Source organism: Phacochoerus africanus, chromosome 4 (assembly GCF_016906955.1).
Source record: "Phacochoerus africanus isolate WHEZ1 chromosome 4, ROS_Pafr_v1, whole genome shotgun sequence".
NCBI classification, from domain to species: Eukaryota; Metazoa; Chordata; class Mammalia; order Artiodactyla; family Suidae; genus Phacochoerus; species Phacochoerus africanus.
Genome location: NC_062547.1, coordinates 102015004 through 102042182, shown reverse-complemented (window position 1 = coordinate 102042182; position 27179 = coordinate 102015004). Strand labels below are relative to the sequence as shown.

Genomic DNA, 27179 nt, shown 5'->3' with positions numbered 1-27179 from the left:
CCCTTAATGTGATTTGCTGAGGCAATTGTAATTTACCTCTAAATGTGCTGTGCTTTGCTGGAGTCAGGAAAATCTTGTTTCAGCAAAGGGAGAATAATTATCCCCAAAGTGTGAAGCAGACACTAATCATTATTAAGGTTTTTTTTTTGTTTTTTTGTTTTTTTTTAATAGAAGGGAGATTGGAACAGAATCTTATGTGTTATAGGTTGTCATGTTCATTGATTTAGATTAATGGAATTTATACACCAAAAGAAGGCACCATAATCCAAAGAATTACATTGATATCAATGCCCTTAGTCTTCTGATGCTCAGTTTATGCCAGAAACACCAGTCTTAGCATTTATTATTAGCTCAGAAAACACTTCTCTTCCAGAGAGACACTTTTCATCATGCAGCTATTTTGGGCATTTTCCATGAACTATAGCTGAAAGTATTTATTATACACTTGACATCACAGAAAAAATAACTCTTGGAACATAAAAGTTTATACTTCACTAAATTAACTTCTGAACTTCATCAACTTAGATGTATGTGTTTTACATAGGTATTCTTTCTCTTTACTTTTAAAATTTCTTCTCATTTATACTTTCTCCAGTCTTATTGAGATATAACTGACACATATAATCACATAGGTTTAAGACGTTGAAGTGATAAGCATAAGGCTTTGAAGTGATTACCACTATAAATTTAATTAGCATTATCATGTATCTCATAGAGATACAATATTAAGAAAAAGCAAAAAAAAAAGATAATAAAATTTTTCCTTGTGATGAGAACTCTTAGGATTTACTCTCGTATCTACTTTCATATGTTACATAGCAGTGTCACCTATAGTCATTATACATTACATCCCTAGTACTTATTTATCTTAGAAATGAAAGTTAATTTATATTATCTTTTATGTGTTATATATTCTTCAAAGTGAGCATTTTTTTTCTGATGAAAGCAGAGTTTAATTAAATAAACTGTAAGAATTTAAAACAGTATGTATCTTATGTTTTGCAGTTTCTTTAAATATGAACACCATTTTGTAAATGTATTTCCATTTAAACTATTAGTATACTTTACATACTTGTAATTGTAATGAAAATTCTATATTTCATGGATTGATATATCATTATTTGTTTAACCAGCTTCCTGTACCCCATGGTAAAGCACAGCTGTGTTGCACAGATTTGGTAAAGAGAATGAGATCATCACTATAAAGAATATCTGTTATATTTAATCTTGAATTTTGTACTTGAACATTCTTTCATGATGTCCTAAAAAATAGAGCCACCATGTATAGATCTTTAGCAAGGAAAAATAAAATGCTTGTCTGTTGTCCTTTAGATAGAAAAAGGCCCATTTCATATTTTAAAACATGGACATGAACTTGTATAATAGTATTTCAGAAACAAAATCCTGAAGGATGAAAGTATAGTTTCTTTGGGGGGGCTATTTCTAAAGGAGACGCTACCCCACATGGTTGCAAAAATGAACTTAGGGACTTGAAGGTCTTGGAATAAAAGTTTGTACTCATGATGGAAAGGCTTATTTATCTTCCTTGAAATACATTTTAAATTTCTTGATGATTTATGGTAAGTAAATGCAGGAAAGATTTCAGAGAAGATGAAATTTATTTGACAAATTTTACCATTGAGATACCTCTGTGCAAAAGAGTATGGACATAATTTTTAACTCTCCATGGGTTTGTTTCATTAACTCGTTTTTTTTTTTTTTTTTTTGCTTTTTAGGGCCATACCCATGTGGCATATGGAAGTTCCCAGGTTCCCAGGCTAGGGGGTCAAATCAGAGCTTTGGCTGCTGGCCTACTCGACAGCCACAGCAACACTAGATCCGAGCCATGTTTGTGACTTACACCACATCTCATAGCAACGCCGGATCCTTAACCCACTGGGTGAGGCCAGGGGTCGAACCCACATTCTCATGGATCCTAGTCAGATTTGTTTCGGCTGCACCACAATGGGAACTCCAGTTTCATTAACTGTTTTTATGTTAGCAACCATCAGCACTGTCTTTGTGATGCGATGTAGAACTCTAACATGGTTCCAGATTAACTACGGAAAAAGTACTGTCTTGCGCTTAAAAGCATGCTAGAGCTTAACGGCAGAAAAGGGGTTTTTGCGGATAGAGACAGCAGTTGTTCATGTCTCAGCTGAGTGAAATCAATCAGTGAAGGCCAAAGATGGCTGGCTCCCTTGAAACGGAGGTGTTGGTTTTCCTGAGAAGCAAAAGGCTGAGACCAGCCAGGGAGGTTACCCTTGTGCTCATCAGGAAAGAATTATGTGCTTGTTTCCATACTGATCATCTGTTTTCATACCTGGTAATTTTGGTATAACTGAGTGTTGGGAGAGGCTAACACTTTGGTACATAAGTGTTCCATATCCCATTATATTAATTTGTTCTTCAATGTTCAAGTATCTGTTTAAAAAATGATCAGGTATTAGTTGTCCACTTTCTGATCAAACTCTTACAATTAGAAAAAAAAAAAAAAAGCTTTTAGAGCATCTTGGCTGTTTAGAGGAAAGACCATTTGTCCCCAGTAGAGGGTCAAGAGTGAGACCCAGGGATTCAGAATAAACCCACTGCGTCCCATACCTCCTGCTTTTTAGGGCCGCACCTGCACAATATGATCAAATTCCAAGGCTAGGTGTCGAATCAGAGCTGTAGCTGCTGGCTTATGCCACAACCACAGCAACACCAGATCTGAGCTGTGTCTTTGACCTACACCACAGCTCATGGCAACACCAGATGCTTAACCCACTGAGTGAGGCCAGGGATTGAACCCACATCCTTATGGATACTTGTTGGGTTCATTACCACTGAGCCACAATGGGAACTCCCTATCTTTCTAATGCCTACTCAACACTGCCAGTCTTGCCTTACCCTGCCTTATGATGTGTGGACTGTATGCAATGCAATCACCTCAGAAGCTTGTTCCAAATGCAGATTCCTAGGCCCCCTCTCAGGATCAATGCCTGGGAATTTCTGTGGAGAGGGCCCTGGAATCTGCAATTTTACCAAGAACCCCAGGTGATTGTTAGCTACATAGACGTTTGAGAACCACTGTTCCCACAGTCTCAAACACAGAGAATCTCCAGACACACTTTTTCTTTTTTACAATTGGAAAGTATTTGAAAGTTTGCAAAGTATTTTTAGACACCATCTCATTAGATCCCTAGAAGAATCAAGTGAGACAAACAGGACAGGTACTGATATTTTTGTTTTATAAATGAGATAATGGGTATCTGTAATATCCAGTGTCCTGGTCAAGCCATAGCTGAGCTGAAGAACTAGTTTCTCTTAACACAGCATGCTGCCTGCAGGCAATATTGGCCCTGGAACGAAGAGGTTTGTAGTTTACACCTTCTCTTATATTATCTCATTGATTCTCCCCAATAATACTATGAGGCATAGATAAGGCAAATATTATTGTCTCTTTGACAGGGGAGAAAACTGAGACCCAAAGAGAGGTGAAGTTGCCCAAAGTCATAAGATAGAAAGTGGCAGAACCTGGTTTTCAAGTCCAGGTGCTGCCTGTTGTCTGTCTCTGATTACTGCTCTAGTGGAGAAGTTGCAATGAGTTACAAATATTAAGATTTTTGATTGCTTAATGTTTAATTAATATCACTTGTGCCATAAAATGCTTCTTATGTGTGTTTGGCTTTCTCACTAGTGTAGCAAATAAAATCTTTTCTTGATTCTGCACTATTTTTATAACAGCATCATAAAACTTTTTATGAGATAATTGCTTGGGTAACTGTTCTTTTTAATGTTAGAGTAACTTTTGAAATACAGTTACCATTTCTCAGTCTTTATCCTTCTCTTCTCTCTGTAGCACTTGACATTATTGATAAACCTCTTTCTTCCTGAAAGCATTTTCTGGCTTCTTTTTCTCCCCAGCTATACCTAAGCTGTATCTGTAGTTGTCTTTGTTTTCACATTTTTCCCCCTGGTAATACATACATTTTCACAATTTCAGCAACTGGAATTATTCTGATGACTCTCAAATATATCTCTAATTTTTTCTTGAGTTCCAGATCTACTCAGAATCTTGAACAGACTAAATAGTCACTAAATATTTCTTGAATTAAATTTCTATCTATTTGGGAGTTTCCACTGTGGTGCAGCAGGTTAAGATCCAGTGCTCTCTCTGCAGCGGTGTGAGTTCAATCGCTGACCCTGTGCAGGGGATTAAGGATCTGTCTTTGCTACAGCTGTGTTATGGGTAGAAGCTATGGCTCAAATTCAGTCTCTAGCCTGAGAACTTCCACATACCATGGGTACAGCCAAAATAAATACATAAATAAATGAAAGCAAGTGAAAGAGCAATTTAGAAAAAATTCTGTTTGCTAAACATCTCATTTATTCAATGGATATTTATTGAGTACCTACTAGGTGTCAGGCAGTGTTCTAGGCACTTGGGATACATCAGTGAATAAGACAAATTTACCTGCCCTCATGGACCTGATTAGTGGCATAAGACAGATAAGAAACCTCAACATAAAAAATGCAAAAATTAGATTTTATTTGAGAAGCAGTATGAAAAAGAAAAGGATAGAACAAGATAAAGGGGATCCAGAGGGCACTTATCAAGGGTGGTGATAGGAGTGCTGGTTGCACTTTCCTAAAGAGTGGTCATTATTGGTCTTGCAGAGAAAAAACATTTGAGAAAATCTTAAAGCATGCGGGGGACTTAGATTTGCAAATTTCTGGGGGAAATGCATTTGGGGCAGAGGAATAGCCATTGCAAAGACCTTAAGACACAAAAAAAGGAGAGAAGGTCAGAGAGGAAATGAGAAATTAGATTGTGTAGGGTCTTGTCAGCCCTTCTAAGGGCTTTGTGAAATGGGGAGCTACTTGAGAATTTTAAGCAGAGAATAACAAGATGTACTTTTTGTGTTGAAAGGATTGTTCTGGCTACTTACTGAGACTAGGCTGTAGTGTGGTAAGGGTAGCATTTAGAAGCCAGTTGTGTAGCTACTCTAGTAATCTGGGCAAATCTTGGACCAGAATGATTGGAGTGGAGTGGGTAAGGGGGGCAGGTTGTGGATATATTTTGAAGATGGAGCCCTTCAAATTTCCTGATGTATTAAATAGTTTAGCCTGAGCAACTTGAAGGATAGAGCAGCCATCATTTGGGATTGAGAAGGCTTCAGGTAAAACATGTTTGATGAAAGAAGGTCAGAAGATCAGTTTTACCCATGTTATATTTGAGACATCTACTTTATGTCAGTTGGACATGTCAGAAAGGATGTTGGATTACAGGAGTCATCTGGGATTCAGGAGGGATATTGAGCTGAAAATGTAAATGTGACCATTGGTGGCAAAGAGATATTTAAAGCCATGATTCTGGATGATATGGCCAAAAGGATGAGCATGGATGGAGAAGACAAAAGAACCAAGAACTGAGCTCTAGGGGCACGATAACATTACAAGTTTGGGGAGAAGAGGAAGGACCAGTGAAGGAGACTGAGAAGTTGATCTGTGAGGTTGGTGGAAAAGCAAGAGAGCATAACACCTTAGGAAGCAAAAAAAAAATATTATTAGGGATAAGAGAGAGCACAGCTGTATCAAATGCTACTGGTAACTTCAGGTGAGACCAGAGAATTGACCATTGGATTTAACAGTGGGGCATGTATTGGTGACCTTCATGTGAGCAGTTTTGGTGCAACAGCAGAGAGGAAAGCCTGATTTGAGTGAGTGAATAAGAAATAGCGGGGCAACAGAAATCAGATACGAGAAATATTGATAGCCTTGGGTATGGCCAAAAAACCCCCAATGAATATTGACAAAACTTTTGAATTGATTCAAACTCATTATCTAAAACTGGACTATCATCATCTTCTACCTAAATTAATTCTTTCTCTAGGACATTTTATTTTTATTGATGGCACCACGATCCTCTCAATAACTCATGGCCAAAGCCATGAAGTCATCTTTTACTCATTTATCTTTCCTGTTCCCCCACTTTTATCTGCTAGCAAGGTCTGTCAGTTTTACTCAAGAAGGCAGAAAGGTACATTAGAAAGAATGTGCACTTTCCAATCAGACACATCTAGTTAGCAAACTATTTAATCTCTCTTAGCCTCAATTAAGGAGAATAATATTACTTTTAGGATTCTTTTGAGGATCACAAATGCTCATGCATAAAGCATTAAGAACAAAATAAGGTGTCAGTATGTGTTAGATTCGATCCTATGTGCCACTTGCCCCAAGTTTTAAGATCGCTTCCTTCTTAGCACAACCTTAGCCCAAGGCTCCTGTTACTTATCTTTTTGCCAATGTAATTCAAAGCTCTTCTCCCAGCTTCCAGTTTTGCCCTTGTCTATATACCCTCAGAGTAATCTAACCATTTCACTTCCATGCTAAAATTTTTTTTTAGTGATTCTCCATTGCTAGAATAAAGCCCAACATACTGTACAAACTAAGGTATGGTATATCCCACTCCTACATAATATAGAGACACCCACCCATATTTGCCAGAGGAAGTTAGGCAAACTAGACCTATTGGCTGATTCTTGTGCTCCATCTTACTTCTCTACTGTTTGTTTTTATATATGCTCTTCCCTCTATTTGGTATTCCTGCTACTTATCTCCACCTGTCAGATGAAACTTATCCACTTCAAAGCTTAACTCAAATACCACAGTTGTTGCAGAAAATTCCTGACCCATATCACCTCCTCCATCTGCCAACCCCCAATTTGCTATCTCCTCTTTCCCTAAAGCATCTTTTATTTCTTATAAAAACACAAATCATTCTTTATTACTTAATAATTATTTATGCATGTGTCATGGCTCCCTCTGTAGAATATATGATCTGCCAGGGCAAAATTAGGCATGATTCATTCATCCTTGTGTCCACTTAAGCACCTAGGACAGTTCTCTGCACTTTGGAAGTGCTCATGAGATGTATGCTGAATTGAATTCTTGGGTCCTTTTTCACTATTTTTGACTTTAAAATTGAAATTACTGTTTTAAAAATTACTCTGACACTCGATTTTCTTAGTTGTTCAATTGATTAGCAGAGAGAATAAATCACAGAATAATCCAAAACACCCTCTGCAAAAAAAAAAAAAAAAACCTTGGCTGAGATAAATGTGACCCTCTTGACCATGTCTGCTGTAGTAAAACAGCAGAGTCACCTCTAATTCAAGTTGACCAAATGATTTCCAAACTGAAGTGCCTTTTCAATCCTTATTTGATAGAAAAGTAATTATCTTTACTGTTCTCAAAGAGTTCAACATAAGGGTTATCCATTCCTCTCTTTTGCTTCCTTCTCACTGATTTCATCCTTTTTCACTTCAACTTAATTTAGTTGAGTAAACCAATGAAAAATAGTTGCTTCAAAATTGTTTGCACTCTATCATAAACGAAGGTTGTTAAAATACACTTAAATATTTTAAGACCAAAGTGAGGTTAGGCAATACTTGAGTGAAATTATGTAATACTGGCTCTGTCAACTTTCATTTACAGATTTAAGCTGGGAATTCCAGAATGTGTACCTGGCAATAACTATCAAATTCATACACATCCCAGGAGTTTTTTGGTGATGACATATGCCAGTTTGACATATCAAAACTATCATTCATTCACAGGATTGATGACAAATTCACTCAAATACAATATTTCTATCCTGGCTGATTCTTAAGAGGGAACAATATCCTCTCATGCAATGAATGTATGTATTGGTAACTGTTATGGATGGAAGGTGTCCTTCCCAAATTTATATGTTGAAACCCTTACCCCTACTGTGGTGTTACTTGGGGGTGGGTCTTTGGAAGTTAATTAGGTTCAGATGAAGCACTAAGGGTGAGGTTATCATGAAAGGATTAATGTCTTTATAAGAAAAGGAACGGAGACCAGAACTCTCTCTCTGCCATTTAAAGACACAGCAGGAAGGTGGCCATCTGTAAACTAGGAAAAGAATCTACCAGCACCTTGATCCGGGACTTACCAGCCTCTGTAATTATGAGAATAAATATCTGCTTAGCCTACTTAGTCTATGGTGTTTTGCTATACCAGTCTGAAATAAGACAGTATCTATCTATTTTCCAAACAAAGGTACTTTTGCTGTCTTCCTATTTCCAGTAAAACCCAGGCCAGTGACGGCAGCTGTGAATGTGCACACTTTACATTCATTAAATATTTCCTGAGTTCTTATTATGGTCCTAGCACTATCTAAATACTTCCATATGCATTAACTCTTTTAGTTGCCACAATAATCTAGGAGGTGGGCATTGCTATTCCCATTTTTCTGCATTTTTAAGATGCAGAAACTTAAGTCTGGATAGAGTAAATGATATAACTAGAAAATGAGATTGCTGTCTCCATAAGGGAAAGGTCTCATTAATTGCTAGAATTCTACTAGCTAGCATTGAGGCACTACCCTCTCAGTAAATATGGGTTTGATAAATTATAAGATTTAGTAAGGGATAAAGTTGAATTCAAACACAGGTCTTCTAATGCCAAGTCTTCTAATGCCCACTACATTATGTCACATATTGATAGTTGCTATTAAGTTGGTATTAATTAAGATAAGATTATTATATTATTAATAATATACAGATTATATTATTAATATAGCATTAATGGTATTAATATATTAATGAATTATAAAATTCATTCTTTATTGTTAGAAATATTAAGCCTTTTCTATATTGTCTAAAATTTTTTACTAGTTTTTAAAAATCTTTATTATAAAGCTAACAGAGGTTCCTTTGTGGCTTAGTGGGTTAAGGATCCAGGGTTGTCACTGCAGTGGCTCAGGGTGCTGCTGTTGTGGGGGTTCAGTCCCTGCCCTGGGAATTCCCCTATGCTGAGGGTGCAGCCAAAAAAAAAAAGCTAACAAATGACTGTAAAGATATGATAGCTCAAAAACTGGGTGATGTGAGAAGGTGAGAAGTCCTCTGCACTTCATACTAGAAGTAAGCACTATTAATAGTTAGCTGGGTTTTCTTCCAGATGCTCTAAGTGCATACATGCACACATGGGCTGTATATCACATACACTTTTCTTTACATGCCAAAAATGGCATTCTCATAGTCTGTGATTTTCTTCTAAATTTAAATATATATTATAGTTATTTTTCAGATTTTGCTAATTTATCTTAATGTCTGTGTGGCATTCCCTTGTATTTATTCATTTAGACCCCTACTGATGAATACTCATATTGTTTCCAAATTTTGCTATTATAAAATGCCATAATAAACATACATCTTTAGGAGTTCCTTGGTGGTGCAGTGGTTTAAGGATCTGGCATTGTCACTGCCATGGCTTGGGTCATAGCAACGGCGTGGATTTGATCCCTGGCCCTGCGATTTCTGCATGCCATGGAGCGGAGAACAAAAAATTCATACATCTTTTGAGTATTTGTGACACTATATCTGTTAGATAAATTATTAGAAAGACTTGTCTTTGGAAGAGGCCATGGAAACAATGTGAAGTCTGGTTTACCCAAGGAGGATAGGTCCCTGTCTGTGGAATATATGTTCTGCCTACTACTTACATACCAGCAGCCTTTTCAAGGATACGGCCTTGAGAGAATAAGATGTGGTTTAGACCAGCTGGATTGAATCCATGACTGAATCCACTTAATGCTTCTAATAAACTTTGAAGATTCTGGTGGGGGTGGGGGACAGAGATCTACTTGTCTGGCAGCTGCCCAAGAAAATCTTCTTTTATAAGTTACCTTGCTTATTAAACCTGTTTAAGAGGCCAGTTTCAAATTTCATCCAGTGAACTCCCTGAGGTTGCAAACCAATGCTTACTGGATCATATGGTAAGCGTTCTCAGCATTTTGATACATATTACCAAATTACCTTAACAAATGTGTTCTAGTCTATATTTCCACTAATAGTGCATGAAAATTCCTTTTTTCTTTTTTCTTTTTTTAAAAAGTGACGCAGGGAGTTCCTGTTGTGGCGCTGTGCAAACGAATCCAACTAGTATCCATGAGGATGCAAGTTGGATGCCTGACCTTGCTCAGTGGGCCAGGGATCCAGCATTGCCATGAGCTGTGGTGTAGGTCACAGATGCAAGTCAAATCCTGAGTTGCTGTGGCTGTGGTGTAGGCTGTCAGCTATAGCTCTGATTTGACACGTAGCCTGGGAACTTCCATATTCTGCAGGTGCGGCCCTAAAAAGCAAAATAAATAAATAAATATAGATAGATAAATAAATGTGACACATGAACACTGGGTATGACCCACTTAAATGATCGTTTCTAATATTATAGGTTAGGAAAATATGGCATTAATTTTTTTTATTTCCTTAATTATCCATGATGTTGCTATTGACCATCTTATTCATTTATCTTTATAGTATATTCTCTATTCATGAATTTCTGCTCATTTTTCTATTGAGTTGTTGGTGTTTTAGTGCTGATTAGTAAATTCCTCTTAAATGTTAAAAAAGCTTGTCTTTTGCCTCTCATGTATGATTTTTCTATATGAGAGGTTTTATTGTGCAGGTAAATTTAATTTTCATTTGACTAGGTTTATAAATCTTATTTTACTGCCCCGTGGTTTCTGAATTTTTTACTATAATAAGAAAAACCTAATTCAAATATTTAAAAAATCTTTCATGTTTTCTTCTGTAGTTTTATATCTTTATTAATTGTTTTGGTTCATGCATTTATGAAAAAATATTTACTGTACACCTACCGTGTGTCAGGCATCATGTATTAGTGAACAAAACAGATAGTGATATCTGTGTCCATGGAATTATTGATCCACTGGGTTTATTCTTTTGATATATTCAACACGATTTTCTATGATATTGTCAATTATTTTGGTATCAGATTAATAGTTGAGCTGTACGAAATTTACTTCGATAAAAGAAATGAGGTAGGAATCCATCTTTGTTCTGTTTTTCTCCAGAGGATTAGCTATTTATCTTAACAGAATGTTCAATCTTTTACTATTGACTTTTGAGTGGCATCTTTATGAAAAACTAAATTTCTGTAGGTACTTGGGTTTATTTCTGTACTCCATTTAGAGCATTGATCAGTTGTGCCTATTCTGAACCAGTGTTGTAATTTTAAAATTACTGTAGCTTTGTAATGAATTTTTGACTTTTGAAGTGACTCATTTCCCCTTAAAACTCTTCTTTTACAGATTTATTTTTCTTGACTCTTATAACATGTTTAATCTCCCAAGTTAAATTTATAAATATTTAGTCATGTTTTTAAAATTCTCAGTATTGTAATGGAGATCACATTGGTTTTATGGATTCATTTAAGTAGAAATAATTGCTATTCAATAGTGAATCTTGGAGTTCCCGTTGTGGCTCAGTGGTTAACAAATCCGACTAGGAACCATGAGGATGTAGGTTCGACCCCTGGCCTTGCTCAGTGGGTTAAGGATCCGTCATTGCTGTGAGCTGTCGTGTGGTTCGCAGATGTGGCTGGGATCCCACATTCCTGTGGTTCTAGTGTAGGCTGGCGGCTACAGCTCCGATTAGAGCCCTAGCCTGGGAACCTCCATGTGCCACAGAAGCGGCCCTAGAAATGGCAAAAAGACAAAAATTTAAAAAAAAGCGAATCTCCACACCCAGGTGTTTTTCTTTCATTTAAGTCTTCTTTCATGTCTGATAATAGAATTTTAAAGCTTTTTTTCATGTAGGGCTTGGGTTTGTCTTATTTTGCCTTCTTGGTTTTTACTTTTTGAGTTATTATTTTTAACAATGTTATTTTTTCCTATTTTATAAACTCTTTTTTGCAGAAAGGAAAACTACCAATTTTTTGTAGATTAATTTTATAACTTACCCCTTTACTGGCCTTTGGTATTGTTTTTATGTCTTTTTTCCTTCCGGTTTTCAAGTACATAGTGATATCATCTATAAATAATGAAAAATTTATCTCATAGGTTCCAATAGTTGCACATCTTATTTCATATTCTTATTTAAATTCATTGGCTCACTCTTGCAAAGCACTTTTAAGTAGCTGTGACCTTGTTTGTGATGCTTACACAGGATTCCATCTATTATTGCTTTGATGTGAAGGATATTGCTGGCTTTGGAGTTTATGTATGTATTTTTACATCACGTTAAAAATTATACATCTCTTTCAATTTTACTAAGATTTTTAAATTAGGAAAGGATGTTGAATTTTGTTACATTTTTAAAAGTATTATTTGATCTCATTTGACCAATTAATAGGGCATGCTATTTTTATAAATTCCCTATTATCAAACTATTATTCCATCATGAAGATGAATCTAAACATGTTGTGGTGTACTATTTAAAAAATACTATTGAATTATAATAACAAATGCTGGAGAGGATGTGGAGAAAAGGGAACCCTTCTATACTGTTGGTGGGAATGTAAATTGGTACAACTATTATGGAAAACAGCATGGATGTTCCTCAGAAAACTAAGTATAGTACTACCATATGATCCAGCCATCCCACTCCTTGGCATATATCTGGACAAGACTATAATTCAAAAAGATACATGCATCCTTATGTCCATAGCAGCACTATTCACAATAGCCAAGACATGGAAACAACTTAGATGTCCATTGACAAAAGAATGGATTAAGATGATGTGGTACATATATGCAATGGAATACTGCTCAGCCATAAAAAGAATGAAAAAATGTCATTTGCAATAACATGGATGCAATTAGAGATTCTCATACTAAGTGCAGTAAGTCAGAAAGAGAAAGACAAATACCACATGATATCACTTATATCTGGAATTTAATATATGGCACAACTGAACTTATCTACAAAACAGAAACAGACTCACAGGCATAGAAAACAAACTTGTGGTTGCCAAGGGGGGAGCAGTGGATGGATGGGGAGTTTGGGTGTGGTAGATGCCAAATATTACATTTAGAGTGGATAAGAAATATGGTCCTACTGTATTTCACAGGGAACTATATCCAATTTCTTGGGATAGACCATGATGGAAGATAATATAAGAAAACGAATGCATATATATATATATATGTATATATATATATTTATATGGCTAATCATTATTGCTATTTCTGACAATGCTGCAATACTATTCTTATGCATATCCTGTAGTCTATGTGCAGTTTGAGGGGTGAAGATGCCTGAAAATGGAATTCCAGAGAGAAAGAGAGAGAGACAGAGAGACCGAGATAGAGAGAAAAGAAAAACAAGAAGGAGGGGAAAGGAGAGGGGTAAGAACACAGCATAAATTCCAACTATTTACTTCCAGAAGATAGAGCTGTTGCAAACCAGTTTAGCATGCAGCCACCTAAACAAAAACTAGATGGCACTCTGAAGCTGGCAGAAGGAGCTTTTCTGAGCCCATCTTATTTTGTGTTGTGGATACTAAGAGCCAGTAGACCTAGATGTATTCCCAACAGAGGCTTAGGATAGAGAGCTGAGCCCTGGCTGGATAGGGGAAATGGTAGATAGAAGTGGACAAGGGGCATCTCCCCCAGAGCAGAAGAGGCTGATGACACTGCCCTCAGACCCTGACTTTTTCCTGCTTTCACCAACATGTGAATATCACATCTTGTGTGCATCCACCCAAGATACCTTCTCAGGAAGAGGTGGAAGAGAAGGCTCCCTGAGAGACAAACGTTTTGTCACAAAAGGACATGGGTATTTTCTAAAGGGATTGTCTAAATGATTAAGGCTTAATTATTGTTAAAATCGGGGATATTTTGTGATTTTTTTCTCCATCAACCTCTGATTGAGTGGCATTACCTGAAGGAAAACCAGATTCATTACAGAAAACATAAAAGCACTATATTTTTCTTCTTATGTGCACAGAAGTTAGCAGGACTGATTATTGATCCCAGTGTACTTCTGTCTGCAGTGAGAAACTATCCCTACAGGTCCCTAGCCCTCTTGCTATATATCCAATCTCACTAATGCTCAGAGGTCCTCTTTATAGGTGACAGCCCCCATAAATGGTGAATACCATTTTGTTTATCTTTGGCAGCAATTTTTTCACCTCAAACTAGTTTCTTAACTTGCTGCTGGGGGGCGGGGGAGCACAAAGTTCCCAGGTGCTGCTATTCAGCCTGAGGCAAGTCTGTGCAATATCAGACCTCATGTCTTCAGGGCTCGGGCTATTGTCTGATGTGTCCTGACAGAGACAAACAATTCTTGATCTTGGAATGGTTACATGGCAGTGCAATCCAATCTGCTGAAGGGTAGAACTGAATGAGAAATAGATTCCTAAACACTGGAGGTGGCGGGGAATAAGGATGGCTTAAACCTAAGGTTCCCTAAAAGATGTTACTGCCTGTAATGACCCAATGGTCCCGTCACTAACTTTATATGAGACCTAGGCCAGATCCCCTCATATCTTGGTTTCTTAGGTGTCCAATCAAAAAAAAAAAAAAAAAAAGAAAAGGAAGAAAGAAAGAAAAATACCTTCACAATAGCTAAGGCATGGCAACAACCTAAATGTCCACTGACAGATGAATGGATTAAGAAGATGTGGTATATATACATACTGGAATACTACTCAGTCATAAGAAAGAACAAAATAATGCCACTTGCAGCAACATGGATGGAACTAGAGACTCTCACCCTGAGTGAAGTAAGTCAGAGAAAGACAAATACCATATGATGTCACTTATATCTAGAATGTAACATATGGCACAAATGATCCTTTCCACAGAAAAGAAAATCATAGACATGGAGAACAGACTTGTGGTTGCCAAGAAGCAGTGGGGGGGGGAAGACTGGGAATTTGGGGTTAATAGATGCAACTACTGCTTTTGGAATGGATAAACAATGAGATCCTGCTATATAGCACTGGGAACTATGTCTGGTCACTTGTGATGGAGCATGATAATATGAGAAAAAAGAATGTATACATGTATGTGTGACTGGGTCACCTCACTGTGCAGGAGAAAATTGACAGAACACAGTAAATCAGCTATAATGGAAAAAATAAAAATCATTATAAAAAAGAAAAATACCTGTATTACCTATACAATGACTTGGCCAGAATTCAGAGGTCCAACCGTGAATGATGGCAGAAGTCAAGATGAAAAACATGTGGGATGGACTTAACAGGCTTCAAATTAGGGTCTGAGAAACCTATTTTAGCCAGGAGAGTTTCACTTAAGGAAATTTTCTATAAAAAAACATTGTATTCAATTTGATTTTTTCCCCAGGAAGTTTATCGACGTTTAGTTACACCATCTTTCTTTCAATTTTCTAGCCCTATGGGCTTTACAGAGAAGGTCATTTCATAATAAATCCATACAAGAATTTCTTCTACTTAGTTCTTGTCTGTGCATTTTCTAGGGAGGTATTTTTTTTAAAAAGGGGCTTGCCAGAAAGGCAGTGAAATTTTCAGGCACGGGTTTGAAATAAATAATGTATATTTTTAAAATAACCTTTTTATCTCAGAGGAAAATGTGTGAATTAGATGATTAGATTTGAAAGAAACTAAAAACTGATGGCAACCTGGAAAGCAGCATGTTAGGAGGAAATAGAGGAGCAATATGAGTCTAATTAGCAAAAGGGCCAGATTCACAATAACAAAGGCAAAGAGGAAAGGTCTGCCCTGTTTAGCCAGTCTCTCAGTGTTCTTATCATTAATGAATATCAGTCTGTCTTAATTCTTTTACTTTGTAATACTGAGCTAGTTCCTCTGGATTTAATACCCCACTGAGAATAAAGCAACCTGGGGAGATGTAACCTTTCCTCTGGTCTACAATAAGGATGTGTTAGTCAGGATGCTTTGGGGTCTAGGAAACTGCTGGTAAGAATGATTTTAAAGATATCCCCTCAAGATTCCTGTCCCTAGTTATTCAATCAAATGCCAGTATAGGTATAGGTGGGGAGGGACTTTATAGATACAATTACATTTCTTAATCAACTGATCTTAATATAGGTCCATTATCCTGGGTTACCCAGGTAGGCACAATGTGATCATACAAGCCTTTAAAACTAGGAGACAGCAGAAGCATTAGAGAGAGATGAAGCTGGAGGGGAGGTCTGAAAGACTGGAAGTGTAAGGAGAAAATCTGTCGTTGTTGGCTTTGAAGACATGGAGGAGGGTCAGGAGCCAAGGCATGTGGGCAGCCTCTAGAAGCTTAGCGTGATCACTGCTCCTCTTCCTTTGGAAAAACCAGCAAGGAAACAGGGACCTCAGTCCTACAAGGCCACAGAATTTAATTCAGGCAACAATCTGAATGAGTTTAGAAGCAGATTCTTCTTCAGAGCCTTCCGAAAGGAGTGCAGTGTCGCCAACCCCTTGGTTTCAGTCTTGGTGAGACCTGAAGCAGAGGAACCAGCTCAGCCACACTGTGCCCAGACTTCTGACCCACAAACACTGTGAGATAATTAATGGATGTTGCCTTAAACAGCTAAATTTGTGGTAATATGTTATGACAGCAATAAAAACCTAATATAAAACAGCTAAAAGTGGCTAAAACCTATATAAATTAACTTTCTAATTAATAACTAATAAATAGGTAACTACATAAAAATAGTATCAGGGTTAAGGAAGGCCGTGGGTTGACTGATTCTGTAGCTCAATGATATCCACAAGCACTGAAGTCGTTTCTGTCTGTCTTCTCTGCTAACCTGGGTGTTTGCTCCACCCTCAGTCTCATAACAAAATGGCTGCAGCGTTCCAAGCATCACATCAAACACCAACACATGCAGATAAAGAAAAGAGAATTTCTTCTGTGCTTCTTCCTTGAAGAAGCTCCTCAAATGACTACTCCTCTGTGTTAGAGTCTGCTTGTTGTCCCTCAATATCCACCTTTACCTTCTTCCTTAGTGACAAAATCCAGATTTTTAGTTGGACACAGGACTGCTCAGAATAAAGATTCATGGCTAGGGATGGCTGTGCACCCTAGATCTAACCTCTGGAATAATAGAAGGGTTGGGAAGTTACTTTAAAGGAAGTGGCATATTCTCTTCATCTTTTCCTCCTGTTTGCTGGCTGGAAGGTGCCTGTCATGGCTGGAGTGCCACTGAAGGCCTTGGAGCATTGACTGTGGGATTGGTAGGCATGTGTGGTGGAGCAACAAGATGGAAGGAATCAGATAGAAAGAATGCCATTCTACGTCTAGGTGATGACTCTCAGGCTTCTTGAACATGCTTAAGGTCTTTATATATTATTCTCTGTTGAATCCAGTCCCAAGTAATACACTCTTACAGTTTCCAGGATGGGTTACAGGTCTGAGAAAAGGGATAGAAGGACCATGAGCAGTTGAGAATAATTTTCCAGGGTGTAATGGATGCTGAGGGGTCTACCCTATTGTCTATTCTAGGAGAGCAGTGGACCACATCAAGAAGCTAAATCATAGATGAATATTCTGGTTCTCAAGGGGTCTCACTTTTAGGGGATAGACTCTAGGCTCTGGGATAAATTTCGTCTTTATAGTCCCCTATAATAGAATTGTATGGGCCGAAGTAATCTTGTTGAATCGTCTTACTTTTATTCTCATAGAGTGCTTGAGTTGGTAACCTATTAGCTACAGATTGAAATGTCTCTATAATGTGCCTTAGTTTGTGTTCCCTGGAAGCTGATTTAGCCACAAGGATTTAAATGCAAGCAGTTTTTGTGTGAGGTGCAGGGACCAGGGATAGGGGAAGGAACACGTGAGACAGGAGTGGAAGGAAGCTGAGAAGGGGCCATGTTATCAAGCCAACCAGCACCGAGGGCACTGGAACTGGGAGCACAGAGACTCCCTGCCTCTAAGCTATGAAATACCCACACATCAGTGCCTGCACCATTGGGTGAGGGCTGTTCCAGGCACTTGTTGGAGGAGGGGTGTGGTTTGGAAGCCCTCAGGTGTAGAGAGCAGACACCTGCACTGAAGTGCTGAGGCCTGAAGGCTACGCTTGTAGCACCCTAACAGCCTCTGCAAAGAGCATATATGCAAACATTGTTATTTACATGCCCGTCCAGCAGCACCAGCCTTTGTATCACCATCCAAAGTAGGAAATCAGACCAGGAGCTAGCAGATGGATTGTATCCTACCTTGTAGAATTGTTTTAGAAGCTTACACCACTTTTAAGCTGAAAGGGACCTTAGAGGGAAACGAGTCCTATTTTTCCATTTTACTAATGAAAAACTGAGGCTCCAAGTGCTGCTTGTGGTGATCGAGCACTTAGGTGTAGCCACCAGGCCAACACTCATATCCCTTTTGTGTAATGCAGACTCAGCATTGAGGGGTGGGCAGGGGGAGGTGTCGGATCCATCCAAATTTCCAATTAATCCCTTCTTCTTTTACATGGACAGCTGAGTTTTAAAAAATAATGCAAATACAGCTTCAAATTCCCCCTCTAATTTAAGCCTGATGGACAATCCTATGTCTTTCCCACATAGAAATTCCAGAGCATCTCTCAGTCTAGGGCTCTAAAATTTTTTACCACTCTGGTTCAGAAGAAAATAGGAAGTGGCTTAAGCTAAACAGAATATACATAAACAGCTCCTCTGGAGTTACTTTACATTAAATTGCATTCAAGAACTTTGAGCAAACTTTCAAGGAAGGAAAAGGCAAAAACGAGTTTACACCCCAACAGGAATTTATTCTGAGTTGACCATTTAGGGAGCAGCCATCTCAACATGTGGAATTGTGAAAACTGGGTTCTTGGTTTTGAAAGGTTCAACATACTTCTTTCCACACCGGCAAGGTTTTTCCATGTGAGTAGAAACAAGTCAGTCTGGGAGCCTTTCCTGATTTGGGTTACAAAGTGGTGATGACGTCCCTCTTATGAACAGGCTTTGCTCATCAAAAATGCTGCCTCCATTTGGCCTTTAATTGGGTCCCTGTGAGCTGGGTCAGGCCAATAGATATCACTGTCCCCATTTCAGAAACTGAAAGAGGGAATGAGGGCCTGAAGGCATTTGGCCCAGTGCCAGGAGCCAGGACAGCGGTCAGGGCACTACTGATCAGAGGGCTCCATAAGTGCCATTAGGTTGGCCTTGAACTCAATTAGTCCCAGAAATGTCGTTCTTGGGCTCGCATTTATGCCCTTGATCTCATCAAGTGGAAGTTGTGGCTCTGCCCAAGATGGTCTTATTGTTCACCCAAGGTAAGGACATGAATTCATGGATCTTTTTGAGGCCTCTTTCAATCATTTTATTCTATTTATTTATGCACACATTTAAAATTTACAAAGTTCTATGGCTTTGGAATCTCATAGACCTGGGATCTGCTCATTCCTCAGTGAGTGACCTTGTAAGATCACTTATCAGCCCTCATATTGGGTTCCTTCATCCATAAAATAGGGTTGATGTGAGAGTCACATGTGGTAAAGGCTGAAAACCATCTAGCACAGTGCTCGAGCACCCCATGTCCAAACTACGGCTAGATGTCTCAGTCTATCTCCAAAATATTGTGTATCTAGAATTTCACTTCTTAGCACCTCTAGCAAAGCCACCATTGTTGCTTAACGTATTTATAGTGATAGCCCCTACCTAAAGTCTGTTCCTGTACTTTCCTGTCAACATAGAGGCCAGAGTGAGTCTTAAAATGCTAGCTGGATTACAGAGAAACTCTACTCAGAGCCCTCCAGTGACTTCCCAACCCACCCAAGTCCAAAGTCCTCACTGTTGACTCTGCAATAGTTTCTTCTCCCACCCTCCTCTTATTCTCAGCTCCAGCTCTTTTGCCTTTCTTGCTGTTGGTTCCTGCCTCAGCCTCTTTGGCTTAATGCTCCCTCTTCCTGGGAAAATTTTCCCTTAGACTCACTACTTGGTTCTCTCTCTCACTTCATTTGAGTTTCTGCTCAAATATTACTTTATCCATCACCTTCCTAATAAGGTTGAATTGTGTAGAGATATCTCCATACATCTATGGCTCTATATCATATAAATGTGATCAAACTTGACATACTTGTAAGGAGCTTTGGTAAGAAGGGGTGGTCATTTCTTCTAAATTTGCCATAGTAATCCTATATTTCTTTACTTATCTTTTCTGTGCTTTCATTTGGGATGTCCTAGAAAAATTTGCAACAATTATTTTTCCTCTATGGCATATAGGATTTCTGGATATAGCAGTTTCTTTTTGGGGGAAGCTCTCAGAGTAGCTCTATATTGAGGTAATTTTTTGTGGTTGTTATTTTCAATGTGACTCATGTGGAATTGCCTCAGGCACTGAATGAGTCCTTTTTCACTTAATCTTTAAAACAGCCCTGTGAAGTAGGTATTATTAAATGATGTCACTTGACTGTCATGTTTAAAAACACTCTAATGGCTCCTCATTTCACTTACAGGGGACCCAAGTTCTTCCTATGGCTGTAGAAAACACCCCTCCAGAAGCCTACTCATTTCTTTCCCTTCCATCTCTTTCCACCTCTACCTACTCTATTCCACATTATTTTCAGTGGTTTCATCTGTCCTTGATCATGCCCAGCCAAGATGCTTCCTGCCTTGGGGCCTTTGCACCTGCTGTTCCTTCTGCCTGGAATGTTGTAACCAGATCTTTCAATGGTTGCTATTTGTCCCCATTAAGTTTCAACTCAAATTTTAGCTTCTCAGAGGGACTCTTCCTGTATACATGTTGTCAAAAAACCAAAAACCCTCTATAGGATTGTCAGATTTAGCAAATAAAAATACACAACATCCAGGTAATACTGAATTTCAGATAAACAATAGTATTTTAGTATGTTTTGCACAATGTTTGGGGCATACAGAAACTCAGATATTATCCATTCATTGTTGATGTGAAATTCAAATTTAATTTGATGTCTTGCAATTTATCTGGCAACCTACCTCCATAACCACTCTATTTTGATACTCTATCTTCTCCATGAGACTTTTTACCGTTAGGAATTATGTTTGATTCTCCCACTGAAAGATGGGCTTCATGAGGGTGGGGCCCTGTGCCATTGTCACAGCTGCATCCCCAGAGCTTATTGTATTGCTGGACACATACTAGGTGCTCAATAAATATTTGTTATAAAGGTAAGAAAAATGGGAGTTCCTGCTGTGGATCAGTGGTTTAATGATCCAGCTTGTCTCTGTGGCATTGCCACTATGGTGTTGCAGGCTCCATTCTGGGTTTGATCACCAGCTAGAAGCACCAGCTAGAAGGATCCCTAGTTGTTGCAGTTGTGGCTTAAGTCACAGATGGGGCTCAGATTGCATCCCTGGCACAGGAACTTCCACATGCCTGGAAAAGGAAAAAAGGAAAAAAGGAAAAAAAAAAGTAAAGGTAAGAAAAATAGAAAAATAAAAAGCTTAAAGATATTGGTGACATGTCTAGGGCATACCACTTGCTAGAGGAGACTGGAATCAGTACGGTGTCAAAGCTCTTCCGAGTTTTCTGCATTTTGGAGTGCAGAATGCAGTGGGTGGGAAGGGGCACAATGTTACCTGCCTTTCAAGAGGCTTGCAGTAGAATCAGAAGACCTCTGAAGCAGTAGATTTCAGGAGAAGCAAAGTCTTAATGGGAGTTACAAACCTTTCCCATTTGCTTTGCGAGTAACCACAGGAAAATGCACTTAAGAGAAAAGAAGCTTTTCTGCATTTGGAAAGGAGTCAGAAGCAGTGAGCATCCTCCACGTCTTTCTCCATGGTAAACTCCTTGCAACTTTAGAGCCAGCTTTACTGTCAGACTCCGTAAACCTCTGGACCCTGATCGCAAGAGAAAATAACACACAAGCTAAGAGCGGGGAGGGGTGGATGGGGATGAAGTTTAGACAGAAGAAATCAAACTCTTAGACTCCAGGCACGCATCAGGGCGGGGGCACCGGCGATCAGCATCACAATCCGGTTGGGTTCACCTCTCAGTGTGGACACTAGATGCTCCAGAGGACCCAGTCAAGGAGCTTAATCTTCACTGCAGCTCACTTTAGTGGACGCAGATGATTGCCAGAGGGCTTGTTTAGCGGGGCCCGCCCAAAGCTGGCTTCGAGGGCAACTGTGGCCGGATCCTGGGGAGCAAGCTGGCTCCGGTCCCTACCCAGCTCCACCCGGCTGTCTCCTACCCGCCCTCCCACCCGGGAACTGGAGGATGGTCCCGGGGCGCACCGAGTGTCATCAGCCCAATCCTTCCTGTTGTGTGAGTCGCACGCGCGTCCCGTTTGGAGGCAGCCGCCCCCCCCGCCGCTGACAGGTGCTGTCCGGAGGGCATCGGGTGCGGTCCCTGGCGTAGCTGGACGCGTACGCCCGGGTGCGTGTAGCTTCTCGAGCCGGGAGCCAGTGAAGAGAAAGAGCCAGGGAGCGGCCTGGGGGACTCCAGTGGACTGGAGCCGCGGAACTCAGAGCTAGAAACTTTGCTGAGACCGAGATTTGGGTACAGGGCCAGCCCACCCCCGCAGGTACCGGAGGAAGAGGCGGCGCGGGAGTCCCGAATCCGGAGAGCCTCCGCAGCGGCGTCGCCTTTCCCCAGGGCTGACCTGAAGCCTCCCTGCACTCTCGGCTTCTGTTGCTGCGTCCGCCGCCGTCGCCGTCGCCGCCACCGCGGAGCTCCGGGAGTAGACGCAGCCCGAGAGGGCGGAGAAGGAGGAGGAGGCGGTGGAGAGAGGAGGAGCAGGGGGTGGAGGATGGAGCCTCGAGCTTCCGCGGCGGGCTCGCCCGAGCCTGCAGCGGCGTCCTCCTCCTTCCAGGCCCGGCTCTGGAAGAACCTGCAGTTGGGAGTGGGCAAGGGCAAGGGCGGCGGGAGCGGGCGCGCGGGGGCCCCCGTGCGCCGCACTGCGGACACCCCGTCGCCCTCTCCTCCACTCCCGGGGGCCAGGCGGGACGGACTGGCAGGCTTGGGTGGCGCGGGCAGCAGGTGGAGCGGCTTCAAGAAACGGAAGCAAGTGCTGGACCGCGTCTTCTCCTCCTCCCAGCCCAACCTGTGCTGCTCGTCGCCGGAGCCTCTCGAGCCCCGTGGTGCAGGCAGAGCGGAGCAGGGGTCCACGCTGCGCCGCCGGATCCGCGAGCATTTGTTTCCCGCGGGAAGGGGACCGGTGGCAGCCGCTGGTGCAACGCCTCCTGGTGGACGTTCCCCGGACTCAGCTCCCTCTTTATCCTCTGCCTCATCCTCCCTGTCATCCTCGCCCCAGCCGCCCCCAAGGGGAGCCCGTGCCGGAGATGCGGGTGCGCGGCGTGAGGGCCCCGCGGCGCACTTGTGCCATCAGAAGAGTTCCTCCTTGCCGGGCACCGCCTGCTTGGAGCAGCTGCTGGAGCCGCCGCCGTCTAGCACAGAGCCAGCACCAAATCCAGCAGAGTCGCGGACCCTGGAGAAGGGCGAGGAGCGCAGCAGCAGTCCGGTGAGTGACAGGTGGGCGCGGCCGGAGCCTAAGAGCGCGGGGCCACGCCTCCAGCTGCGGGCTATCAAGACCCTGGGAGTAGCTGGGGGTAGGGTCGGGTGTGGGTACTTCAAACAATGGAAAGAAAGCATCCCGCTCTTGCTTAGTAGAGTTCTGACTTGCGCTCTGACTTTACTTTTGACAGAAATAGTACCTACTGCTAGAAGCTGTTTGAAGCTTTCTCAGTTGCCAGTGAACGTGGAAGTATGAATGGTAGCAAAATAGAGGAATAAAGTTAGACAAAAAATGGGTACTGTTTTTGGAGGTCTCCTAAAAGGACTGTCCAGCTAGGTCTCGTTTTGTCAAAAGAAAAACAAACCTATCAACTTGCAGGTAAAATGAGGAATGCGGAGAGGTGAATTGATGACAAACCTGAGGTCATGTTTGGGGAAACCCTTTAAGCCTAAGGCAGCTCATCCTCCCGCCCTCCCTTACCAAAACTTCCTGCTGCCAGTGAATCATTACCCAACAAGTGGTCCCTGTGAGCATCTCTTCCGAGTTAAACATGGCCTTTGCTAAGTTTTAATAGTCACATGAAGCAGTTGCGGCTAAATTATGCTGCTTTACACGTCATGTTGATTCTTTGGTCAGGCAAGAATCAAGTGAAAATGCACTTGTAGGATATGAAAGGCGCTCCACTGAGCGGCTGCTTTTATTCCCTTGATTTTGTAGGGTTTGTAGAAGTGATACCCCTTTTTGTAAATGTTGATTGAATTGTGTTAATGCTAGCAAATATATTTTGAAATTCACATTCTGCCAGGCACATAGTGAACTCTTTTCTTCCAATACCTCTTATTTAAATTCTCATTGACTCTGACTGTTATGTTAATGACATACATTAAAATATTAGATTAAAATCGGTCAGGAGTTCCCATCCTGGCGCAGCAGAAACGAATCCTACTAAAACCATGGGGTTGTGGGTTTGATCCCTGGCCTTGATCGGTGAGTTAAGGATCCGGCATTGCAGTGAGCAGTGGTGTAGGCCAGCAGCTCCAGCTCCTATTAGACCCCTAGCCTGGGAACCTCCATGTGCCGCGGGTGCGGCCCTGAAAGGACAAAAAAACTAACTAAATAAATAAAATCTGGGTCATAAAAAATAGAAGGCCATGTGTTGAAGGGTAAGATATGGGAATAGATGGGCTTTCAGTTGAATTTTTTGTGGTTTATTGGCTAATTAGTGTAATTTTAGAAAATAAATCAGAATTCTAGTATGTTTTGTTGCTAAACACAATCACTTGCAGTAACTTGTTACTGATGCTCTAGAAAACACCTGATTGTCTGGAAAATGTTTCAGTTATTCTTGGAAGAGTAGGCAAAGATAATATTGACAAAAAGCCTAAAGAAATCTACCTTTCCTTTTATCCTGAAAGAAAATTGAATAGAACTCCTGTTTCTGGTTCTAAAATAAGACAAAAAGTGGCTTTAAAACAGTGCTTTGAAATCAGTATAGATGAATACTGTATATATATATATATATATATATATATATATTTTTTTTTTTTTTTTTTTTTTTTTTTTTTTCCTATTTCTTGGGCCGCCCCTGCGGCATGTGGAGGTTCCCAGGCTAGGGGTCGAATCGGAGCCATAGCCACCGGCCTACGCCAGAGCCACAGCAACGCGGGATCCGAGCCGAGTCTGCAACCTACACCACAGCTCACGGCAACGCCGGATCGGTAACCCACTGAGCGAGGGCAGGGACCGAACCCGCAACCTCATGGTTCCTAGTCGGATTCGTTAACCACTGCGCCACGACGGGAACTCCGAATACTGTATATTTTAAAAGGTTTTTTTTTTTTCCTTTTTCAGTGTGTGCATAATCCTAATGTGTAAGAATTTGAGAGTTGGGGGACCTGTTTACATTTGTTTTTATTAAATTTTATAATTAAGAATAATAAAACAACCAATAACAGTTGCATTACTTTGGAAGAAAGATATCATATTAGTGCAAACTTAACTTACTAAATGACTTTGCAGTTTACTGAACCAAGATATTTTCAAGGCAAAAACTGAGGATTCAGGATGAATTTTATGTCCATTTTTACCAAAACGTTTTCAGACATTATCAATCCTTATTTAAAATATGCTGCTGAATTTTGTATACAAAAGACCTAAACCTATTTTGAGAAGATCGTAAACTAACATTATTATGTGTGCCTTCACTGTATGCTGGGCGCTTAAGAGCCTTACATGATTCAGTCCTCACCACAATCCTACATGATAGAAGTTCTTGTTGCTGTTTTATGGTTTAGGAAATCAGTGCTCAAAGAAATTAATCTTTCCAAGGTCACATGGTTAACATCTAACAGAGAGGTTTTTTCATTCTCCAGGATGTTATTCCATCACTACTGCCATGTTAGACAACTTGTAGAACTTTTTATGCCTCTGAGATAACTTCAGTACTATTGATAATCCTTGCAGGTTCACATGTTTTGGATTCCTAGAATCAGTTCTATGATGGATTAGCTGAATTAATTTGGTTTTCTCTGTAATGCATCGTTGCATATCTTTTATATCACATTTACAAAATGATCTTAGTGATCATATCATCTATAGTTCTAAAGAAGCTTTTCATTATCAAGAACCAGCATTTCAGTGGAGTTCTTGGAGATATAAAACTAAAATATCTTTCGAAGAACAGGTGCAAGGTAGAGGGTAGGCAGGAAGATAAACCCTGAGGCTTGACTGTTGATTCCCTGCATCCACTGAGTAGAAGAGTTTTCTCTGTTCAGAGTCACAAATCCAGTTTTCAGCAGCACTCTCTCACACTTACACAAGAGAGGATTCCTTAGTTCTCTAAATACCTCTTTGCCCATCTCAAGGAGCCTGGCTCACCTCTCCCAATGGGGAGAAGGAAGAAAAGGTGTTGATCGTGGAACTGGAAGAGGACTCCCTAAGCTGTCCGGTGTACGGGAGCAGGCTTCACTCTGCAGCAGCCTTCTGAGTTTCCAGCATGTCTCAGTGATCTTTCTTTGCTCCTGAAGCACCTTCACTCTGAAGATACTTGAGCATGGGGGATGGGGGAGGTGGCAGCACATGCAGATTTCAGTTTTATTCACAGTTCAGAAGCGCAGATGGGAACACATAAAAGAAAAGATGCTCAAAGCATGACATCCATCTTCAGATTGCCTAGCTAAAAAGAACTTTCTTTCAAGGAAGACAGAAAATTCATTGCAAAATAAGGCAAATTGCTCAGTTTTTCTCTTGTTCTCTGCTTGATCCTGGCATCAGCCGTATCCTGCAACACACTCCCCACCTCTCCACCCCAGCCCAGCCCAGCATGAGGCCCCACCAACATATGGGCACATATGCTGGCACAGGGTGGAGATATTAAGCAAAAGCAAAAAAATCACTTTGGACTGATAGGGAAAGAGATTTGGAAGTCACTGATGTATAATGATTACTGCTGAACAAACCTTTCTACCTCCCATGCCCCAGTCAACCCTCTTGTTTTCTTTAGCCAAATATACCGTTGAAACACACCCTAACAGACTTAATAATGCCTTACTGTTGGAGCATGTGCATGATTTAAAATGTCCTGCTTGGAAAAAAAAAAAAAGAAAAGAAAAAAGAACCCCCTTTCTTCCCACTGATTCTAGTTCACATGCTGGGCCATATTGTCATACCAGATGCATTTCATTTTCTGCAACACAGTTGGGAAAGATGCTTTCTCAATTTGTGTGCATATCCAAAATATGCCAATTTTATGTAGTCTGTCTTGATGAGTTACTAAAATTATACTTTGCTAGAATCAGAAAGTCCGTATTTTAAAATAAAGAGTGAGGAATAAGTTTCATTTTTTTCAGCATTTTAACAAAAGTGTGTGGTGTTTATGAATGTTAAACCTTATTGTTTTTTTTTAATTCACTTGTTAAAAATTGCTTTCATAGCATAGTAAAAAATAATTTTGAAATAAAGTGTGTAAAATATTCAGGGTATGATAGAAATGTTTCAAAACATAATAAGAGGAAT

The 27179-nt window shown here is 40.3% G+C and overlaps 1 protein-coding gene across 7 annotated transcripts in view; it reads left to right on the top strand.

The window, feature by feature from the left end:
* The first annotated feature begins 21964 nt into the window (after positions 1-21964).
* The window catches only part of MCTP1 (multiple C2 and transmembrane domain containing 1), a 539003-nt gene continuing 533788 nt past the window's right edge, over positions 21965-27179 (top strand). For 2 of the 7 annotated variants that reach the window (XM_047778304.1, XM_047778305.1), the window contains exon 1: positions 21971-23171. In XM_047778304.1, coding sequence (XP_047634260.1) covers positions 22461-23171 — 711 coding nt within the window. In that variant the 5' untranslated portion in view covers positions 21971-22460. Of the gene's footprint in view, positions 23172-27179 lie in introns of all 7 variants that reach the window. The other 5 variants (XM_047778309.1, XR_007134536.1, XM_047778307.1 and 2 more) reach the window with 5 other exon arrangements.